Source organism: Cricetulus griseus, chromosome 3, assembly GCF_003668045.3.
Source record: "Cricetulus griseus strain 17A/GY chromosome 3, alternate assembly CriGri-PICRH-1.0, whole genome shotgun sequence".
In the NCBI taxonomy this organism is placed as follows: Eukaryota; Metazoa; Chordata; class Mammalia; order Rodentia; family Cricetidae; genus Cricetulus; species Cricetulus griseus.
Genome location: NC_048596.1, coordinates 79,779,547 through 79,796,380, shown reverse-complemented (window position 1 = coordinate 79,796,380; position 16,834 = coordinate 79,779,547). Strand labels below are relative to the sequence as shown.

At 43.2% G+C, this 16,834-nt stretch overlaps 1 protein-coding gene across 4 annotated transcripts in view; it reads left to right on the top strand.

Annotated features, from left to right (window-relative positions):
- Positions 1-16,834, top strand: part of Eef2k (eukaryotic elongation factor 2 kinase) — a 77,690-nt gene that overhangs the window by 27,590 nt on the left and 33,266 nt on the right. For 3 of the 4 annotated variants that reach the window (XM_027410232.2, XM_027410230.2, XM_027410231.2), the window contains exon 2: positions 3,514-3,855. In XM_027410232.2, the coding sequence (XP_027266033.1) occupies positions 3,613-3,855 (243 nt within the window). In that variant the 5' untranslated portion in view covers positions 3,514-3,612. Of the gene's footprint in view, positions 1-3,513; positions 3,856-16,834 lie in introns of those variants that run through there. The other variant, XM_027410233.2, reaches the window with a different exon arrangement.

Here is a 16,834-nt window from a genome sequence, read left to right as displayed (position 1 = left end):
GTGGGCCTGTCTGGAACTCACTATGTAGTCCAGGCTGGACTTGAACCTGCAATCCTCTCACCTCTGTCTTCAGAGTTCTGGGATTATATAGGCATGAGCCACCAAACCCAGCTTGTTTATGAGTGATTGTGAAGACATGTTTTCATTTCGTTTGAGTGCACCCTGGGAGCAGAATTGCTGGACCATAAGGAGCTGTCAGGCTGTTTTCCATAGCAAGTACACTATTTTACAGTTCCACTAGCAGCTGTGGGTTCCAATTCCTGGACATCCTTGCGGATTTTTATTATTGCCCAGTTTTTAAATTATATCCGTCCTAGTGGGGTGTGTCTTTCAATGCATTTCCCTAATGACATCTTCTCATGTGTATACCAGCTATTTTTATGGGTTTAAAATTATTTTTTCTTACCTCCCTCTCTCTGTGTGTATGTATGTGTGTGTGTGAGCACACACGTGTATACATATGCCTGTGGGAGCATATGTATACACATTTGAACAGACAAATGACTGTTCAAATCCTTTGGCCATTTTTACTGTTAATTATTGATTGTAAGAGTTCTTTGTTGAGTCATTTATCGAGTTTATGATTTGAAAACCCTTTTTCTCATTTTGTAGGTTGTGTCTTCACTTTTGTTGTTTATTTGTGTGTATATCTCTCTGTGTTTCTATCCCCCATAAGCACCCAACAGAGGCTGGAGGAGGATAACCACAGCTATTCTGTGAATGCATTTGTTTCTTTCTCTTAGATTATTTACTTTTTTATTTTATGTATATGAGTATTTTGCCTACCCCATGTGTATCTGGGCAGAAGCAAGTGTCAGGTCCCCTGGAACTGGAATTATGAGAATGGTTGTGAGCTGCCATGTGGGTGTTGAGAGTTGAACCCCAGTGCTCCGCAGAAGCAAGAAATGCTCTTAACCGCTGAGCCATCTCTCAACTCCCCTCTCATATAACAGTCCTTCATCACACACAAGTTTTTTATTTTAATTATTATTTTGTTCCTAGTACTTTGGCTGCCATGTTGAAGAAATCTTGTTGGTTATGGTGACAAATTGCCTGTAGTCTAGGCAACTAAGAGGTGGTGACAGCCAGGATATTGTGAGTTCAAGACCACACAGAAAATTAGAGGATAACCTGCACTATATATAATAAAACTTAAGTCAAAGAAAACCAAATACCCAAGGGCTAGACTGCCCTGGGCTCCATCCCTAGTACCACCCCCACTGCCGCAGCCAAGTCTTGCTTAATCCAAAACTATGAAGATGTCCTGTATTTCCTGAGTTTAGCTCTTAATGCTTTACTCCTTTTATTGTTTTGTTTTTTGAGATAGGGTTTCTCTGTGTAGCCCTGGCTATTCTAGAAATTGCCTTGTAGACCAGGCTGGCTTCAAACTCAGAGATCTTGCTATCTCTGCTTGCTTTGTGCTGGGATAAAAGGCTTATGCCACTACCACCACCAAGGTGCTTTAGTCCATTTTCATTTAACATTTGCATGCCATGTAAGGAAGGGATTCAGGGTCTCTCAGCCCCATTTGTTGAAGATTTTTCTTGCCCAATTCAGTCATTTTAGCATCTGGCTGAAAGTCAGTTGACCCTATGAGTGTGAGACTTCCTTCTTACAGTCTTGCTGCACTGTCTCCTGACCATGTTGGTGTGTCCTTGGGTTCTAGACCTCCCTGCTTCTAGCCACCACACAGTACCTCATTGTGTAGAAAGAAACACTAATTTATATAACAGGCTTTCACTGATGGACATTTGGGGGCACTAGCAATTTCTTGCTGTCATTGATGTTATTGGAGCTTCAGAGGACAATTGTTCATTTACTGACAGGAAATACATTGTTTTGTCTGTGCCAGGTACTTTCTAAGACAATCAGTGGGCATGAGGATAACAGAAGGAAAAAAGGCCTGCAAGATGGCTCAGCAGGTAAAGTCACCTGCTCCTAAGCCTGGTGGCCTGTTCCATCCTGGGGGCCACATGGTAGGAAAGGAGTCAGTCAACTTCCACAAGTTGTTCTCAGACCTCTATACCTTCTCTGTGGCCGGCACATACCTGTACATGTACACATGCACACATAAATAAAAGACTCATCCCATGAGATGGAACCCATGCCCAACACTACTTGGGTGACCAAAGACCAGGGATCTAGGGTAAAGCCAAATACTACTATTCTTTTACTTTTTCTTTTTCTTTTTTTTTTTTTTAAAAAAGACTCCTATTGACATTCTGCTATACTCTATACTACTATGCTATACAGAGGTCAGTGCTTTGCTCAGCCATCATCAGAGAAGCTTCCTCTGCAGCAGATGGGAACAAATAGAGACACCGCAGACAGACATCATGCAGAGAGTAGAGAAAGAATGTGGGACACTCAGCCCTAAATTGGATGTCTCCATCATATCTCTCCCCTCAGGGCTTGTGGAACCTCACTAGAAGCTGTGAAAGAGTCAGAGGTGATGAAGGACACCAAGAAAACAAGGCTCTCTGAATCAGCATGAGCAAGGCTCACATGAACTCACAGAGACTGAGATAGCATGTGCAGGGCCTACAGGGGTCTGCCACAGGTCCTCTGTTGTGTATATATTATGGCTTCCAGATTAGTGTTTTTATGGGATTGTTGGGTGTGTGAATGACTGGGTCTCTGATTCTGTGCCTTCTCTTGGGCTCTTTTCCTTCTGTTTGTTGGTCTTGTTCAACTTCGATGTAATGGTTTTATCTTATTATATTTTATTTTGTTATATTTTATTATTATCCCTTGGAAGCCTTTCCCTGCCTAATGAGAGACAGAAAGGAAGTGAATGCAGGTAGGAGGGGAGGTGGGGAGGAACAGGGAGGAGTAGAGGGAAACCTCTAGTCAGGATATATTATGTAAGAAAAGAATCTATTTTCAAGAAGAGGGGAAAATAAGTGTAATAAAAGAAAGTACACAGGACAGTTTCAACTCAGGAAGACTACTGAGACAAAAATAAAACAGGGTCTTTGACTTGGAAATTCGGAGTTCTCTAAAGTGGCATCCTTTGGGCTACAACCCAATAATGAGAAATAACACAGAAAGTTGTTCCAGGCACTGGGAACAAATACAAAAGCCCTGAGGTGGGGATGCACTTGATGTGTTCACTGAATGGAAATTAACTGGTGTCCTCAGAAGAGCAGCTAAGGCCTGAGGATGATGGGCAGGGGTCCCAGCTGGTGCAGTCTTTGGGGAGTTACTGGAGGGTGGTAAGCAGAGGAGTGATTTGATATAGTTTATGTCCTTAAGAGATAGCTGTGGTTGTCTGTGAGGCGCGTCCGGTTTCCAAGCACTCAGAGTTCTCCGAAGTGAAGTGACTGGGCCAATAGGCTTGGACATTTAAAATGTTCCTCCTACCTTATTGCCAGCTTGTTGCTAACAGCCTCCCCAAATGATTGTTCTGGGTTTTAACTCTGACGGTGTGGCCATTGCCAGTGTCATGCAGGTATCCAGACAATCCTCACGCCCGGGCGCCAGCACCCACCCTCCACTCTGCTTCCCTTGCAGGACCGTCCTTGCTGCACCTGCGCAGTAACTCTGGCTGCACCTGCGCAGTTACTCTGGCTGCACAGCGGACCCCTCAGGTAACACAGGCGCCCCTGAAACATGGCAGACGAAGACCTCATCTTCCGCCTGGAAGGTGTTGACGGTGACGGGTCCTCCCGAGCTGGCCATGATGGGGATTCAGACACAGACACTGACGAGGATGAAGACTACTTCATCTGCCCCATCACTGATGACCCCACGTCCAACCAGAATGTCAGCTCCAAGGGCCAGAACTACTACAGCAACCTAATGAAAACGGAGTGCGGCTCCACAGGGTCACCAGCCAGCTCCTTCCACTTCAAGGTGAGTGGCCACCCGTTCTGCCCTTGTGTCCAGCTCACCTATTATGAAGGATGGGGAGTTGGGTTCTCTAATTGATGTCCTAATTGTCTTTAAACCCTAGCAGTGCATTCTGGATGCGGGAGTGTTCCTGTTAATCTGGGAGGTGACCGTTGGTTTAAGATACATTTTGTCACCACAGAGTAGTGTTTTTCAAAGAGATTGAAAACCATTTGGGGCTGGTGAGGTTGACTCCGCAGGTAAAGACACTTCTTGGTAAGCCTGAAGATTGGAGTTGGTATTCCCCAGAACCCACATAGGCTCCTGTAGGTAGTTTTCTGTCCTCTACAATTATGTTGTAGGACCTACATTCCCCCCACATGGATATGTACACACAATAAATTATGAATAAACAAATGTAATGTTTAAAATATCTGTTTGAAAGCCTTGCCCTGAGTCTTACATTTTCTGTTTTCTGAGAAATGGAACAAGATAGAACTTAATAGAAAAAATTTCAGAGCACTGTAGACTACAAGCGTTTCATTCCTTGGGTATTGTATATGCCTACCTGTATGTATAAATTTGATGAGCTCATTAATTGCTTATGGCTAGCATCACAACATTCAAGAAAGAATTGGAACAAAACACAGTGGGAAATATTAAAGAGCCTTTAAAAGCATAAGGACCTTACTTCTCGTGGTTTGTTGTTGTTAAGACAGGGTCTCATGAAGTAGCCAAGCTGATAATGGACTCATGGTCCTCCTGCCTCAGCCTTAGGAGTGCTGGAGTTACAGGTCTGCAACTGGCTCAAGATTATTTCTTTTCTTTCTCTCTCTCTCTTTCTTCCTTTTTTTTTTTTTTTTTTTTTGAGACAGAGTCTTGTGAAATCTCAGCCTCACTATGTTGCCAAGGATGGTTCTGAATTCTTAATCCTCCAGCTTCCATCTCCCAAGTGATGAGACTATAGAGCCACCAGACTTTGCTAAGATCTTTCTTCTTGGAGCATATGTACAGGAATCGATCCTTATCCATGAGCAGTGTGTTCTAAGACTGTAGGGCATTCATACCTGTGATAAAGGCTTAACTTATATATTAGATACATTAAGATATTAACAGTCACTAATGATAAAATAGGACAATTATAACAATATAGTATAATAAAAGCTATGTGCTGGGGCGTGGCTCAGTGGTAAGCACTTGCTGCCCATACACAAGGCCCTGGGCACTGTCTCCAGCACCACAAAGAACAAAAACCGGAATGAACAAACTATAAAGTTGTGGATGTGGGTCTCGCTCATTCTCTTAAGGTATCTATCATATTGTACTGTGTACATGTAGATGCTTCTGTAATATCTCATTGACCACAAGTAACTGGGAAGCCACAGATAAAGGGGGCCACTGTCACACCCTTCACAAATACAATATAGTGGCTTGTTTTTGGTGATGTGCTTCCAGTAAAGACTCACGATTTTTTCAAAAAAGCATGTATTTAGGTCTGGAGATACAGTTCAGTTGGTAGAGTGCTTGCTTGGCACACAGCAAGCCCTGGGGGCCATCCTTAGCATCACATAAACACCTCAAACATGAGAGGTGGTGGCAGCAGGATAGTCAGAAGTTTGAAGTCGTCATCAGCTCTATCTCAGGTTTGAGACCAGCCTGGGATATGAGACCCTGTCTTTAAAAAAGACAAAATAGGCTGGAAAGTGGCTCGTCTGTTGAGAATGCATGCTGCTCTTGCAAACAACCCGTTTGAATCCCAGCACTCTCTTCAACTGGCTCATTCCAGCCCTATGGGGTCTGATGCTTTCTTCTGACCTCCATGGACACCCTGGTACACACGTGGCATACACACCCACATATGTACATGTATGTATACATGAAATTTTAAAAAATAAATCTTAAAGGATTTTTTAAAAATGAAAACAGATAAAAACATGTATTGAACCTCATGCTTTCATTGAAGCCCATTTAACAAGTATGAGCTGAGGTACTGAATTACATGTTTTAATTCAGTTGCACTTATTGATGGCCTATTAATGCTTCTAATATTAGCTAAACACTGAGTACAGTGAGGCAAACAGTTGTGTGCCATTCTCCTCATGATTTCACCTGTGAGGGGCAGGCTGAATTCTTGTTAACCACTATTTTTGAAACAGTAACTTAGATTGTTTACATACGTAGGTGTTTAATACATACCACTTCCCTTTCTGATTTTACATCCCAGCATATGGCCCTAACCATTTATTACCGACTGCAAAGTAAAGGCTTTTAAAAGGACTTTTAAATGCTAGAGGTATGTGCATGCTTTGCATGTCTGGGATCCTAGGTTCCGTTCCCAGCACCACTACCCATACACAACAGTGTCCTTTGCAATAGTTAACTACCCTCCCCTGCATTTATTTACAGATACAAACTCACTTTGGCAGTTCTCTGCCTTGGATATTGTTGGTGTTTGAGGGTGCAGGCACAGGAAGCAACTCTCCACTGTCACTCTCAGCCTGAGGGATCCCCTAGCCCTTTAAGAACCTTATCTCATGAGTCATGGCTTCAACACAGGGAAGAATTTCAAGACTGGCCAGTTTCTGAAGCAGGGTTGGGTTTTTTTTTTTTGTTTTTTTTTTTGTTTTTTTTTTTGCCTTTAGAGAGGGTCTCACCATGTAGTGCTGGCTGATCTGGAATTTACTGTGTAGACCAGGCTGGGCTCAAACTCACAGAGATCAAACTGCCTTTGCCTTCCTAGTGTTGGGATTAAAGGCATGTGCCACCACAATGCCCAGCAGAGTTGGGGTTTAATAAGGTTTTTTTTTATTTGCATATATGTGTGCAGTTTACCTGTTCACATGTGTGTGATTCTATGTGTGTGTGTAAGCCAGAAGTTGACATTGGATGTCTTCCTCCATCACTGTCTACTCTGTTTATTTATGAAATCTATTGATTCTGGCTAGCCAGGTTGCCCTGAGGATCCCAAGTTCTGGGATTACAGGCAGCTGCCATGCCTACATGGCTTTTGACATGGGTGTTGGGGATCCAACTCTTACCTTCATGCACTAGATCACTGAGCCATGTCCTCAGCCCTAATAATTCAATATAGACTTAAGCACAAGGGTTGAGAGAAAGAGAGGTGCTCAGAAGGAAAGATAAGACACCACTGAGAGCGAGTGTGGGTATGCTTCTTGGAAGAGTGTAGACGGACAGATGGAGATGCACACCCTGCTGTAGGTACCAGCTGCTCAGCTCCAGTTTTTTGTTTGTTTTGTTACGTTATTTTTTATTTTTATTTTATTTTTTTTACAACAGTCATATATTGGATTTTGGTGAGGTTTGAAGAGTTAGAAATGTTGAGATCACTGAGTGTTTCCTGAGGGCCACCTGCAGGGTTACAGTTGGTAATGTAAATGTCTCACTCACAAGGGTACAGAAGGTGGGACATCATTGTAAACAAAGTTTTATTGGAGACCTTGGTGTGGTGGCTGGGGAAGGAATTCAGGCACTAGGCAAGATTCTATGCATACAGGCCTAACCCTGGGACATTGTCATTTACTATAAAATCTCTCTCCATGGAAGGAAAATTAACTCCATGAGCAACTTATACATGAAATGTTTATTGTTGCGGGGGTGGAGGTTCATGGCTCTCAGTTGATGAGTGGCTTTATTTTAACTTTACTCCTGGGTGAAGTCTCCTTTCCCTTCCCATGTCCCATAGTTTCCCTGTCTTTCTATCCTGCCTCAAAATCGATTTGTCTAGGTGTATTTTTATTATTATTATTTTCATTTTATTTTCAAAACCTGGTTCTCTCTGTAGCCCTGGCTGTCCTGGAACTCACTCTGTAGACCAGGCTGGCTTTGAACTCTGAGATCAGCCTGTCTCTGCCTCCTGAGTGTTGGTATTAAAGGCATGTGCTACTGCACCCAGCTAGGTGAGATTTATGATGTCAAATGTAGTTCTTCATTTTGGTTTTGGCCAGAAGGCCATTCTTTAAGGTTCTGACTGAGGAAGAGGATGTTTGTCTTATTAGGAGTTCTGTTCACACCCTGGCAATGCCGTTGTAAAGGAGAGGGAGGAAAGTGAGCATTACTGGGCTTTGTATAATAACATGGAGAAGTTAAAACACAGTGCTGTTACCCTTGTTTCATTTGGTCTTTATAGACCTGTTACTATATTGAGACTTAATATTAAAACCATCCTCCATGACTTCAGAATTTATCTTCTTAGAAAATTAATAATTTTAGTTCTTACAGACAACCAGGGAAGGTTTTTTTTTTCCCCCTTCCCAGGCCTAGAGTTCTAGCTTAACTTGCTCTCAAATCACGTAGCTCCAAAAATAACTGTCTCCTCGGGGTTTGTAGGGACTCTGAAGGGCAGGTTCCAGTTTATCCTGCTTCCCATGCAGAAGCAGCTTTGGAACATACTCCCAATACCCCAGCACTCCACCCCAAGTTTCCCCTTTTCCCAGCTTCCATCTCCAGAGACGCTAGAAGGGCTCAGTACACAAACAGCTCCAAAGCCCATACAGAGAGATCTCTTTAAATGACACATAGTGATTCTAACAGAGAGACACATTTACATTAAAGTCAGTGATGTTGCTAGGTAATCGTACTTTAAAAAACATGTCTGTAAATATTCAGGGCCTTGGGATATGGCTCAAAGGAAGAATGCTTTCCTAGTATGTCCTGGGTTTCATCCCTAACACCACACACACACACACACACACACACACACACACACACACACACACACACACACACACACACACACTCATGAGCTCAATACACTAATTAAAGAGAAAAATAATAACAAAAAGCAGAGGAAAGAGAATTACTCAGTGCAACCACATAACACAGGAACAATAAGAGGTCTGGTGGCCCTAAGTCTCTGGGGCAATGACACATGAGGTTTAGGTTTAAACAGAAGGCTAGAAATAGGCATAACTAAGCAGTCTTGGCTAAGGTCAAGGGTCATGCTCCCAGCATTGACCCACTGTGTCTTGGCAACTGACCTGTTGTCAGAACTGTTTGAACTCTCTTCCTGAGAAGTAGGCCCCTGCTCGGGCTGACACCTGGGATTTAGCCTTTTCCTTTTCCCAGCATGAATTTCTGGGGAAATTTTAATTCTATGGATAATCTGAAAACACACTATCTCTCTTTAAATTATCTTCTCTCTCTCCAGGGCAGAACCTCAAGCTCAGGAAACACTCTACAACTGAGTTGTGTCCTCGGCCCCCAAAAGTTTTCAGAAAAACTAGTGCAATGTCACCAGGCCACATTACTTCCCTTCACATACAAACCCCAAATAGCCTGTCCTTAAAACTCCTCACTTCTTCAACGTTGAGTTCAGAATCCTGGCAGAGGAGCTGGGAGCAATTTCTGGGTTCTATTCACCTCACAGCTCAGAGCTCCTGGAGTAGGCTTCATTTTGCTTGCCTCTGCCTAAAACTTCCAATTGAGGCATTGTTCAAGGAAGGGCTCCCTCTGTGTTACCTTGGACTCTCAGCAGACTCCTTATGTTCCTGTCACTGTTCAGTGTCACTCCGTGAGTCAGCTCCTAATTTCAGGCTGGGGGCTATTGATGGCTCCACCATTCCTTTAACTTATATATAAATAAGAAGCAGTTGGTGAAATATTGAACCAGGCACAGAGTGGATTAAGTCTTCATTGCTCACTGTCTTATCTCACTGAAAGCAGGCTCTGTTAGACTGTTGCCATAGGAGGGGGTCCAGGGAAAAGACTATAGGTTAGTTTCTAAACCTCATTTCCTTTGGCACTTAATATATTATTATTATTGTTATTTTTAATTTACTCTTGACATGGTAACCTGGGTTGTTGAACCAAAAAAGACCATCTGGCCTTCCTCCAAAACACAGGCCCCAGCAGGTACTGGGTGTGTATTGTGAAATGTCAGGTTCTGCCAGCATCCGTGTTCCCAAGGGATTGGGCAGAATCACTCAGAAGGCCTCTCAGTAGATACCAGCCTTCCCCTCAGAGGAAGTTTGTCCTATGTGAGAAAGGGCCTCAATCTCAGAGCTCTACACATAAGAGAGACAGAGACACAAAGAGACAGAGAGAGAGATTGGTTGATTTTCAGATCGATTAAGAAAGAGTGTCACTATCAGGGATTGCTTTAGGGCAGAATCAGATAGGGTGACTATTCTTTTCTTACACCTTAGACAGTTTTACATTTTCTGGTTTGTTTGTTTGGTTGATTTGGGTTTGAAATTTTTATTCTTTGAGAATATCATGCATATCAAGAATTTCGATCATATTTATACCCATCCCTTCTGCTCTCGCCTTCCAGATCCACCCCTCCCCCACACCTCCCCACAGTGGTTTGGGCTTTTATTTTTGTTGTTGGTTTTTAGAGACAGGGTTTTTCTATGTAGCCCTGGCTGTCCTGGAACTCACTCAGTAGACTAGGCTGGCCTGGAACTCAGATATCTTCCTGCCTCTGCCTCCTGAGTGCTGAGATTAAAGGTGATCACCACCATCGCCCAGGCTTAGTTTGGGCTCTGTGAGAGGGGGTGTCTCCTAGCTCAGGCCGGCCTCAAACTATCTGTAGTGAATGACCTTGGACTCCTGATATTTCTATCTCCCCATTTTGAGGACTGCAAGTGTGTGCCACTGAGTCATTGTGAGTTTTCCTCTCCCCTCCCCCATTACAAATCTTACTTATTCTTCATTTTACATTTATTTATTCATTTATTGTATGTGTATGGGCATGTGTGAGCCCTGGCACTTGCATGGAGATCCAAAGACAACTTTCTGTAGTTAGTTCTCTCCTTCCATCTTCAAGATCCAGGTATTATCACGCTTGTATGAGAAGTACAACCATACTTGACAGCCCTATTCAGTCCTTTTGAAAGGTCTTTTTTTTTTTTTTTTTCTTGCAGCACTAGGGATTGGATCCCAGAGACTTAGACATTCTATGCCAGCCCTTTGAGAAAAATATCAATGAATTTGTTCCCCCTTACTACAAATAGCATAATAATAAATACATATACAGTCTTTATATATATGCAAATGTATTCACAAACTGTATATGTGTAAATTATACAAATGTATTTTATATTTGGCAAATTCACATTTGTAAACTTTATTTTTTTCACGTGTGTGGGTGTTTTACCTGCATGTATGTCTGTATATCACTTCTGTGCCCACTACACTTGGATGATAGAAGAGGGTGTGGGACCCCTTAGAATTAGTTGTGAGCTGCCATGAGCATGCTGGGAATCAAACATGGGTCCATTGCAAGTGCAGCCAGTGCTGTTAACCACCAAGCTGTCTCTGCAGCTCCTATATATGTAAACTTAAAAAATAAATTTTATAATATATATATTCTACACTTAATGTATGTACAAGGTAAAACAGATCTAAACTTTAAACAAGTGAAAATGTGCCCCCATCTCCGCCCAGAATGTGCCCCTCCAGAAAGGTCTGTTGCTTGGCCAGGGTGTGTTCACTCTCGCCCAGACTTTCTTTTTATTTTGTTTTCGTGGAGATGTCACACACTGGTTTCCACCCTGTGGCCAGCCTCCTCTATCCCCTTGGGAGCTGACATGAATTCTAACTTCCGTAGCTTGGCTGTGGTCTGGGCAGTCTCTGCAGTACGTGTCTTACCCGATACAGTGTACACGATGATCCATAGAGCCCCAGACAGTTGGCAGTGTGCCAGATGGTAAATTAAAATGAAGTCACATGCCTGGGAAATGACAGGACTATGTTCCGGTCCTGGGGATTCTCAGAGTGATACTGTTAATAGCTGCAGTTTGCATCTCACTACATTTCATGGTTTGTGTTTTGTTTTTTTGTTTTCACTGTTTATGATCAAGCCCAGAGCCTCATGCATACAATCTTTCATTTGTTTGTTTGTTGTCTTTAATGGCTGAATTTCATTTTGCTGGAGGACAGCATTTCCTTGTACATACAGCTTTGCCTATGCAGGGATACACTTGCCAGAGAATGTACTTACTAGCCATGGAGTGGCTTGGACAGAACCTTGAATTTCAAATTTTGTGGGAATGGTTGATTGCACCAATGAACTGCCTTGCTCTATCTTGTACCTGCTTCCCACATCCCATCTTCAAGTGCTGTTAATGCACAGAGAGTGGTTCTAACAGCTTGGTTTAAAACAAAACAAAACAAAACAAAACAAACAAAAAAAGCAAAACTACAGTCACTCCAGAATGAGACTGGCCAACCAGGGTGTGATGACTCACTGGGCAGAGCAGTGTCCCTGCCTACTGAGCCTAACAGGCTCCACCCTGGTGGCCTCAGGCCTCAGACCATAACCATAGGCAGTAAGCCAGAGATAGTTAACTGTTTTTTGTGCTTTGGGAATGCAGTCAGAAAACAAAACTTATGGGCCTGGTCTGGCTTGGTTGGCAGCTGAGTGGCTAGCGTGCTTTCCTAGCAAGACTGAGGACCTGGGTTCAGTCCAGTCTCTAGCATCTTAAAATGATAAAAAGAAAGATACTTAAAAAGCTTTGATCTCCTGCAAGATGAAAACCTGCTGGCCAGTTGAAAAAGAGTCCTGCTGGCATCCCTGGGTGGGATTTGGCACACAGGAGGAGTTTAAAGTGGTTGAAATCATGCTGTAGGGGCTTACATTTATCAAGGAATGTGTTGAAATGCTTTGGTGAAGTGTGCAAGGCAATTTATTGACAAGTCCTCCCCCTCCCACTTTCTTTTATTTTCACTTTTTTCCTAGCAATTTTATGAAAATGCAACCCATATGTCATACAACTTACCCATTTAAATGTACAATCCAGTGGCTTTCAGTATAGTCATGCACCATCTCTGTAACTACCGTTGTCAAAAGCTGCACTCTCAGGCATCACTCACATCTGTGGTCTGCCCAGCCCTCGAGACCACTAATCTGCTTTCTGTCTCTATGACATTGCCTTTTCTAGACTTAAAAAGTATTACATTTATTTATTTGTGTGTCATACTATGAAAATAGAAGTCAGAGGACAGCTTGCAGGAGTTGGTAGAAGGAGAAGATCCTAAGATCAAACTTAGGTCAACAAGGTTGATGGCAGAAGGTCTTTACCCACTAAGCCATCTTGTCCCACAGATGCTTTGTATACATAGCCATTCTGAGGTGTGGCATAGTAACTGTGTTAACTTCTTTTGCCAGCCAGGGCAAAGCTTCCTTTGTCTGTCTCACATTTCCAAAGTTTTCTTTGTTCTCTGAACTGGAATTCTCCCACTTATCTCTCTGTCCTCACAAATTGCTGTGAGATGCTGGTAGAATGCTGTCTGGGTAGGGGCTCCCAAGAGGCCGTGGCATTATGTCACCCTAGTGAACGCTACTGTTTGATTTTTATTTTTTCCATCTTTGCCTTTCTTCCTAACAAGGGCTCTGAATCCCAAAAGTTACAGTTGTAGCCACTCTTTGCAAACAGGATTTTCAGTTTGATTGATTGATCTTGAGACTCCTCATTGTGTAGCATTGGCTGGCCATGAGCATGCTATGTAGACCAAGCTGGCCTTGAACTCACAACCTCTGAGTGCTGGACTTAAAGGCATCTGTCACCATGTCTGATTATTTTGCTTTTGAAACATTGTTTTATTTATATATTGTGTGGGGCGGGCACACACATTCTGTGGCACGTGTCTGAGGTCAGAGAATAACTTGGCTCAGTTCTTTCCTTCTACCATATGGGTCCCAGGAATCACACTCCTGTTGGCAGGCTTGGGCCGAGCACACGCACAAACACAAAGAAGGCTGGGACTATATATAGTTCAGTGTCAAGAGTGCTTCCCTAGCACACAGGAGGCCCTAGGTTTAGTCCCCAATACTAGAAGAAGAAAAAAAGTCATCTTTCTGCTCTGTGGTGAACATCACATGGATGTACTTTAATATTGTGGTTTCTTCAATTTCTTGGGATTTATGGGATATTTTGACAGTCGCTGGGCTCCACAGATGAATATAAAAGCTGCAAAGTGCATGTGGCATGGTATGAGAAAGCCATACAGCGCTGTTGGTCTCTCTCATCCTAGCTTGGTGTGATGTGATCTTCACTTCTTCCTGCTTTTTGTATTTTCCCGTGGAGCCTGGTGTGATCCTCTGTTTCCTCCAGGAAGGTTAGCCTGGGCTGACTCAAGAGTTGTATTTCGGGGGCTGGAGAGATGGCTCAGAGGTGAAGAGCACTGACTGTTCTTCCAGAGGTCCTGAGTTCAATTCCCAGCAACCACATGGTGGCTCACAACCGTCCATTATGAGATCTGGTGCCCTCTTATGGTGTGCAGATATACAGGAAGCAGAATGTTGTATACATAATAAATAAAATCTTTAAAAAAGTTGTATTTCTTAGAATCTCCAGAACAACAGGGAGACAGAACATTTTTAATGGAACAGTTGATCATTGAAGGAGGGCTTGGTTGGTTCCTGGATGCTTCATAAAAGGCTACAGTTTTTGTGATCATGGAAATAATAATGTTAAAACAAGGGTTGTAGCTATAGCTCAGAAGGCAGAGTGCTTGCCTAGCACACATGAAGTTCTGGTTCAAGCCCTGCATAAACCCAGTGTGGTGGTGTACACCTGTAATCCTAGTACTTGGGGAGGTAGAGATGGGATGGTCAGAAGTTTGAGGTCACCCCCAGTTATATCAAGTTTGAGACTAGCCTGAATTACATGAGAGCCTGTCTCAAGGACCAAAACAAGAACAAAAAGCCCAACACCATTGTCACTTGTGCCTAGGTCCTCGATGACACTTTCCATGTTCTTCTAGTGTCACCCCTGTATCTCCTAGGAGTTCTTAGACTTGGAAGAGTCAAGCAGCCTTTCTATTCCCTTTTTAACTTACTTGTGTGTGTATGTTTACAGGCATGGATGTGCTCTGTGTGTGTGTATGTGTAGGCTTAGGTTTTCTGTCCTCACATGCATATGGAGGCCAGAGGATAACTTGTGGGGATCTGTTTTCCCCTTCTATAGTGTGGGTCTCAGAGATTGAGCCTACATGGTCAGGCTAGGTGCCAAGTACCTTCATCCACTGAGCCATCTCACCTCAGCCCTCTATTCTCTCCCCATTTTTTTTTTAAGTTATGTTTGTTTATATGTATGGGTGTTTTCTCTGTTGTACATCATGTGCATGCCATGCCTACAGAGGTCAAAAAAGAACATTGGATCCCCTTGGAACTGGAGTCATAGATGATTGTGAGCTAACAAAGACTTCTTGAAGAGCAGTCAGTGCTCTTAACCACTGAGCCTCTCTATTCCTTTTTTTTTTTTTTTTTTTTTTTTTTTTTGGAGACAAAGTCTTGCCATGTTGCTAGCTGCATTTGAACTCAGGAGCTGAGGGGCTAGAGCTACATTTGTCTGTAACTATTCTGGACTCCTTCCTCTTATTTATGACAAACCTTCAGTGCCTGCAAAATTAACTTGTCTACTCAGCAGTAGAGATTTGAAATCATTTGAACTGGAGACTATAGAGCTGGTAGAGGCTTAAGAATCATCTGACTGCTGGGAGTGTCACTCAGTGGTAGAACATGTGCCTGCATGATGAGGCCCAGGGTTCATCTCCAGCAGTATCAACAAAGACTCACTTTCAATGATTGTTGTTTGCTGACTTTGGATTACACTTTCATGACTGAGAATATAGTTCAATGGTAGAATGCTTGCCTAGCATGCATGAGACCCTAGGTTCAATCTCTAGCACCTCTCTCTCTCTCTCTCTCTCTCTCTCTCTCTCTCTCTCTCTGTGTGTGTGTGTGTGTGTGTGACTGTCTGTCTGTCTGTCTGTCTGTCTGTCTGTCTGTCTGTCTGTCTGTCTGTCTCTGTCTCTGTCTCTAACTCTCCCCTCCCCCACCACACATGCAATCCTGGAGTTTGTTCTCATTGTAAAACATCTGCAGATAGTTTTCCTGGCCGGATGGTAAAAACATCACAGCAGTGACAGTGAGCTCAGACAAAGTCACCGCTGATGTGCATTGCCATCTCAAAGAGCTACTTTCCTGGTGGGAGCATCCATCCTGGGTGCAGGAACCGTAATAAACATTGAGCACCAGTTCCTAAAATCTTTATCTTTATTTGTCAACAAAAGTGTGAATTTTCCAGAGACCAGGACCAAAGGGCCCACATGTTAGTGCTAGACTTTTATTTATTTATTTATTTATTTTGTTTTTTCCAGACAGGATTTCTCTGTGTAGCCCTGGCCATCCTGGAAATCTCTGTAGACTGGGCTGGCCTCCTTCGAACTCACAGAGATCCGTCTGTCTCTGCCTCCCAAGTGCTGGGATTAAAGGTGTGAGCCATCACCATCCAGCAGACTTTTTTTTTTTTTTTGGTTTTTCGAGACAGGGTTTCTCTGTGGCTTTGGAGGCTGTCCTGGAACTAGCTCTTGTAGACCAGGCTGGTCTCGAACTCACAGAGATCCGCCTGTCTCTGCCTCCCGAGCCCAGCAGACTTTTTTAAAAATTAATTTTCATTTATTTATTTTGTGTGTACCAAGCATATGTGTGGACATGAGAAGACAGTTTGTCAACTCGAGGGAGCTGTTTCTCTCCTTTTACCCTGTGGATCCCAAGGATCAAACTCAGATTGTCAGAACTGGCAAATGGTAGAATAGGCAGTAACAGCTCCTGCCAAGCTATCACCCCAGCCTGGGTACTAGACTTTTTATACTCTGCTTTAAAAAGGAAGTCATTTGCAGCTATGTATAGTGGTGAACACCTATAATCCCAGTACCTCCAGAGGCTGAGAGCTTGGGACCAGCCTTATGTAGTGAGATCCTGTCTTAGAAACAAGTCACTTGAATTAAAGCCATCTGTGGTGGTGAGGTGAAGAATGATTCCTGAGTTTGGAAAAGGTGATTTTTGTTGTGCCCCCCCCCCAAATGGTATTGGGGATGGAACTCGGGACTTCATGTGTGCTAGGCAAGCAATGTACCGATTAGCTGCAACCCCAACCCTTTAACTATGGTTTTGGTTGGAGCTTCTGAGTCTGGCCAGATGACTTCTGTTGATAATCTAGCGCCCTTTCCCCGCCATGGGGCAGCCCTTGTTTCT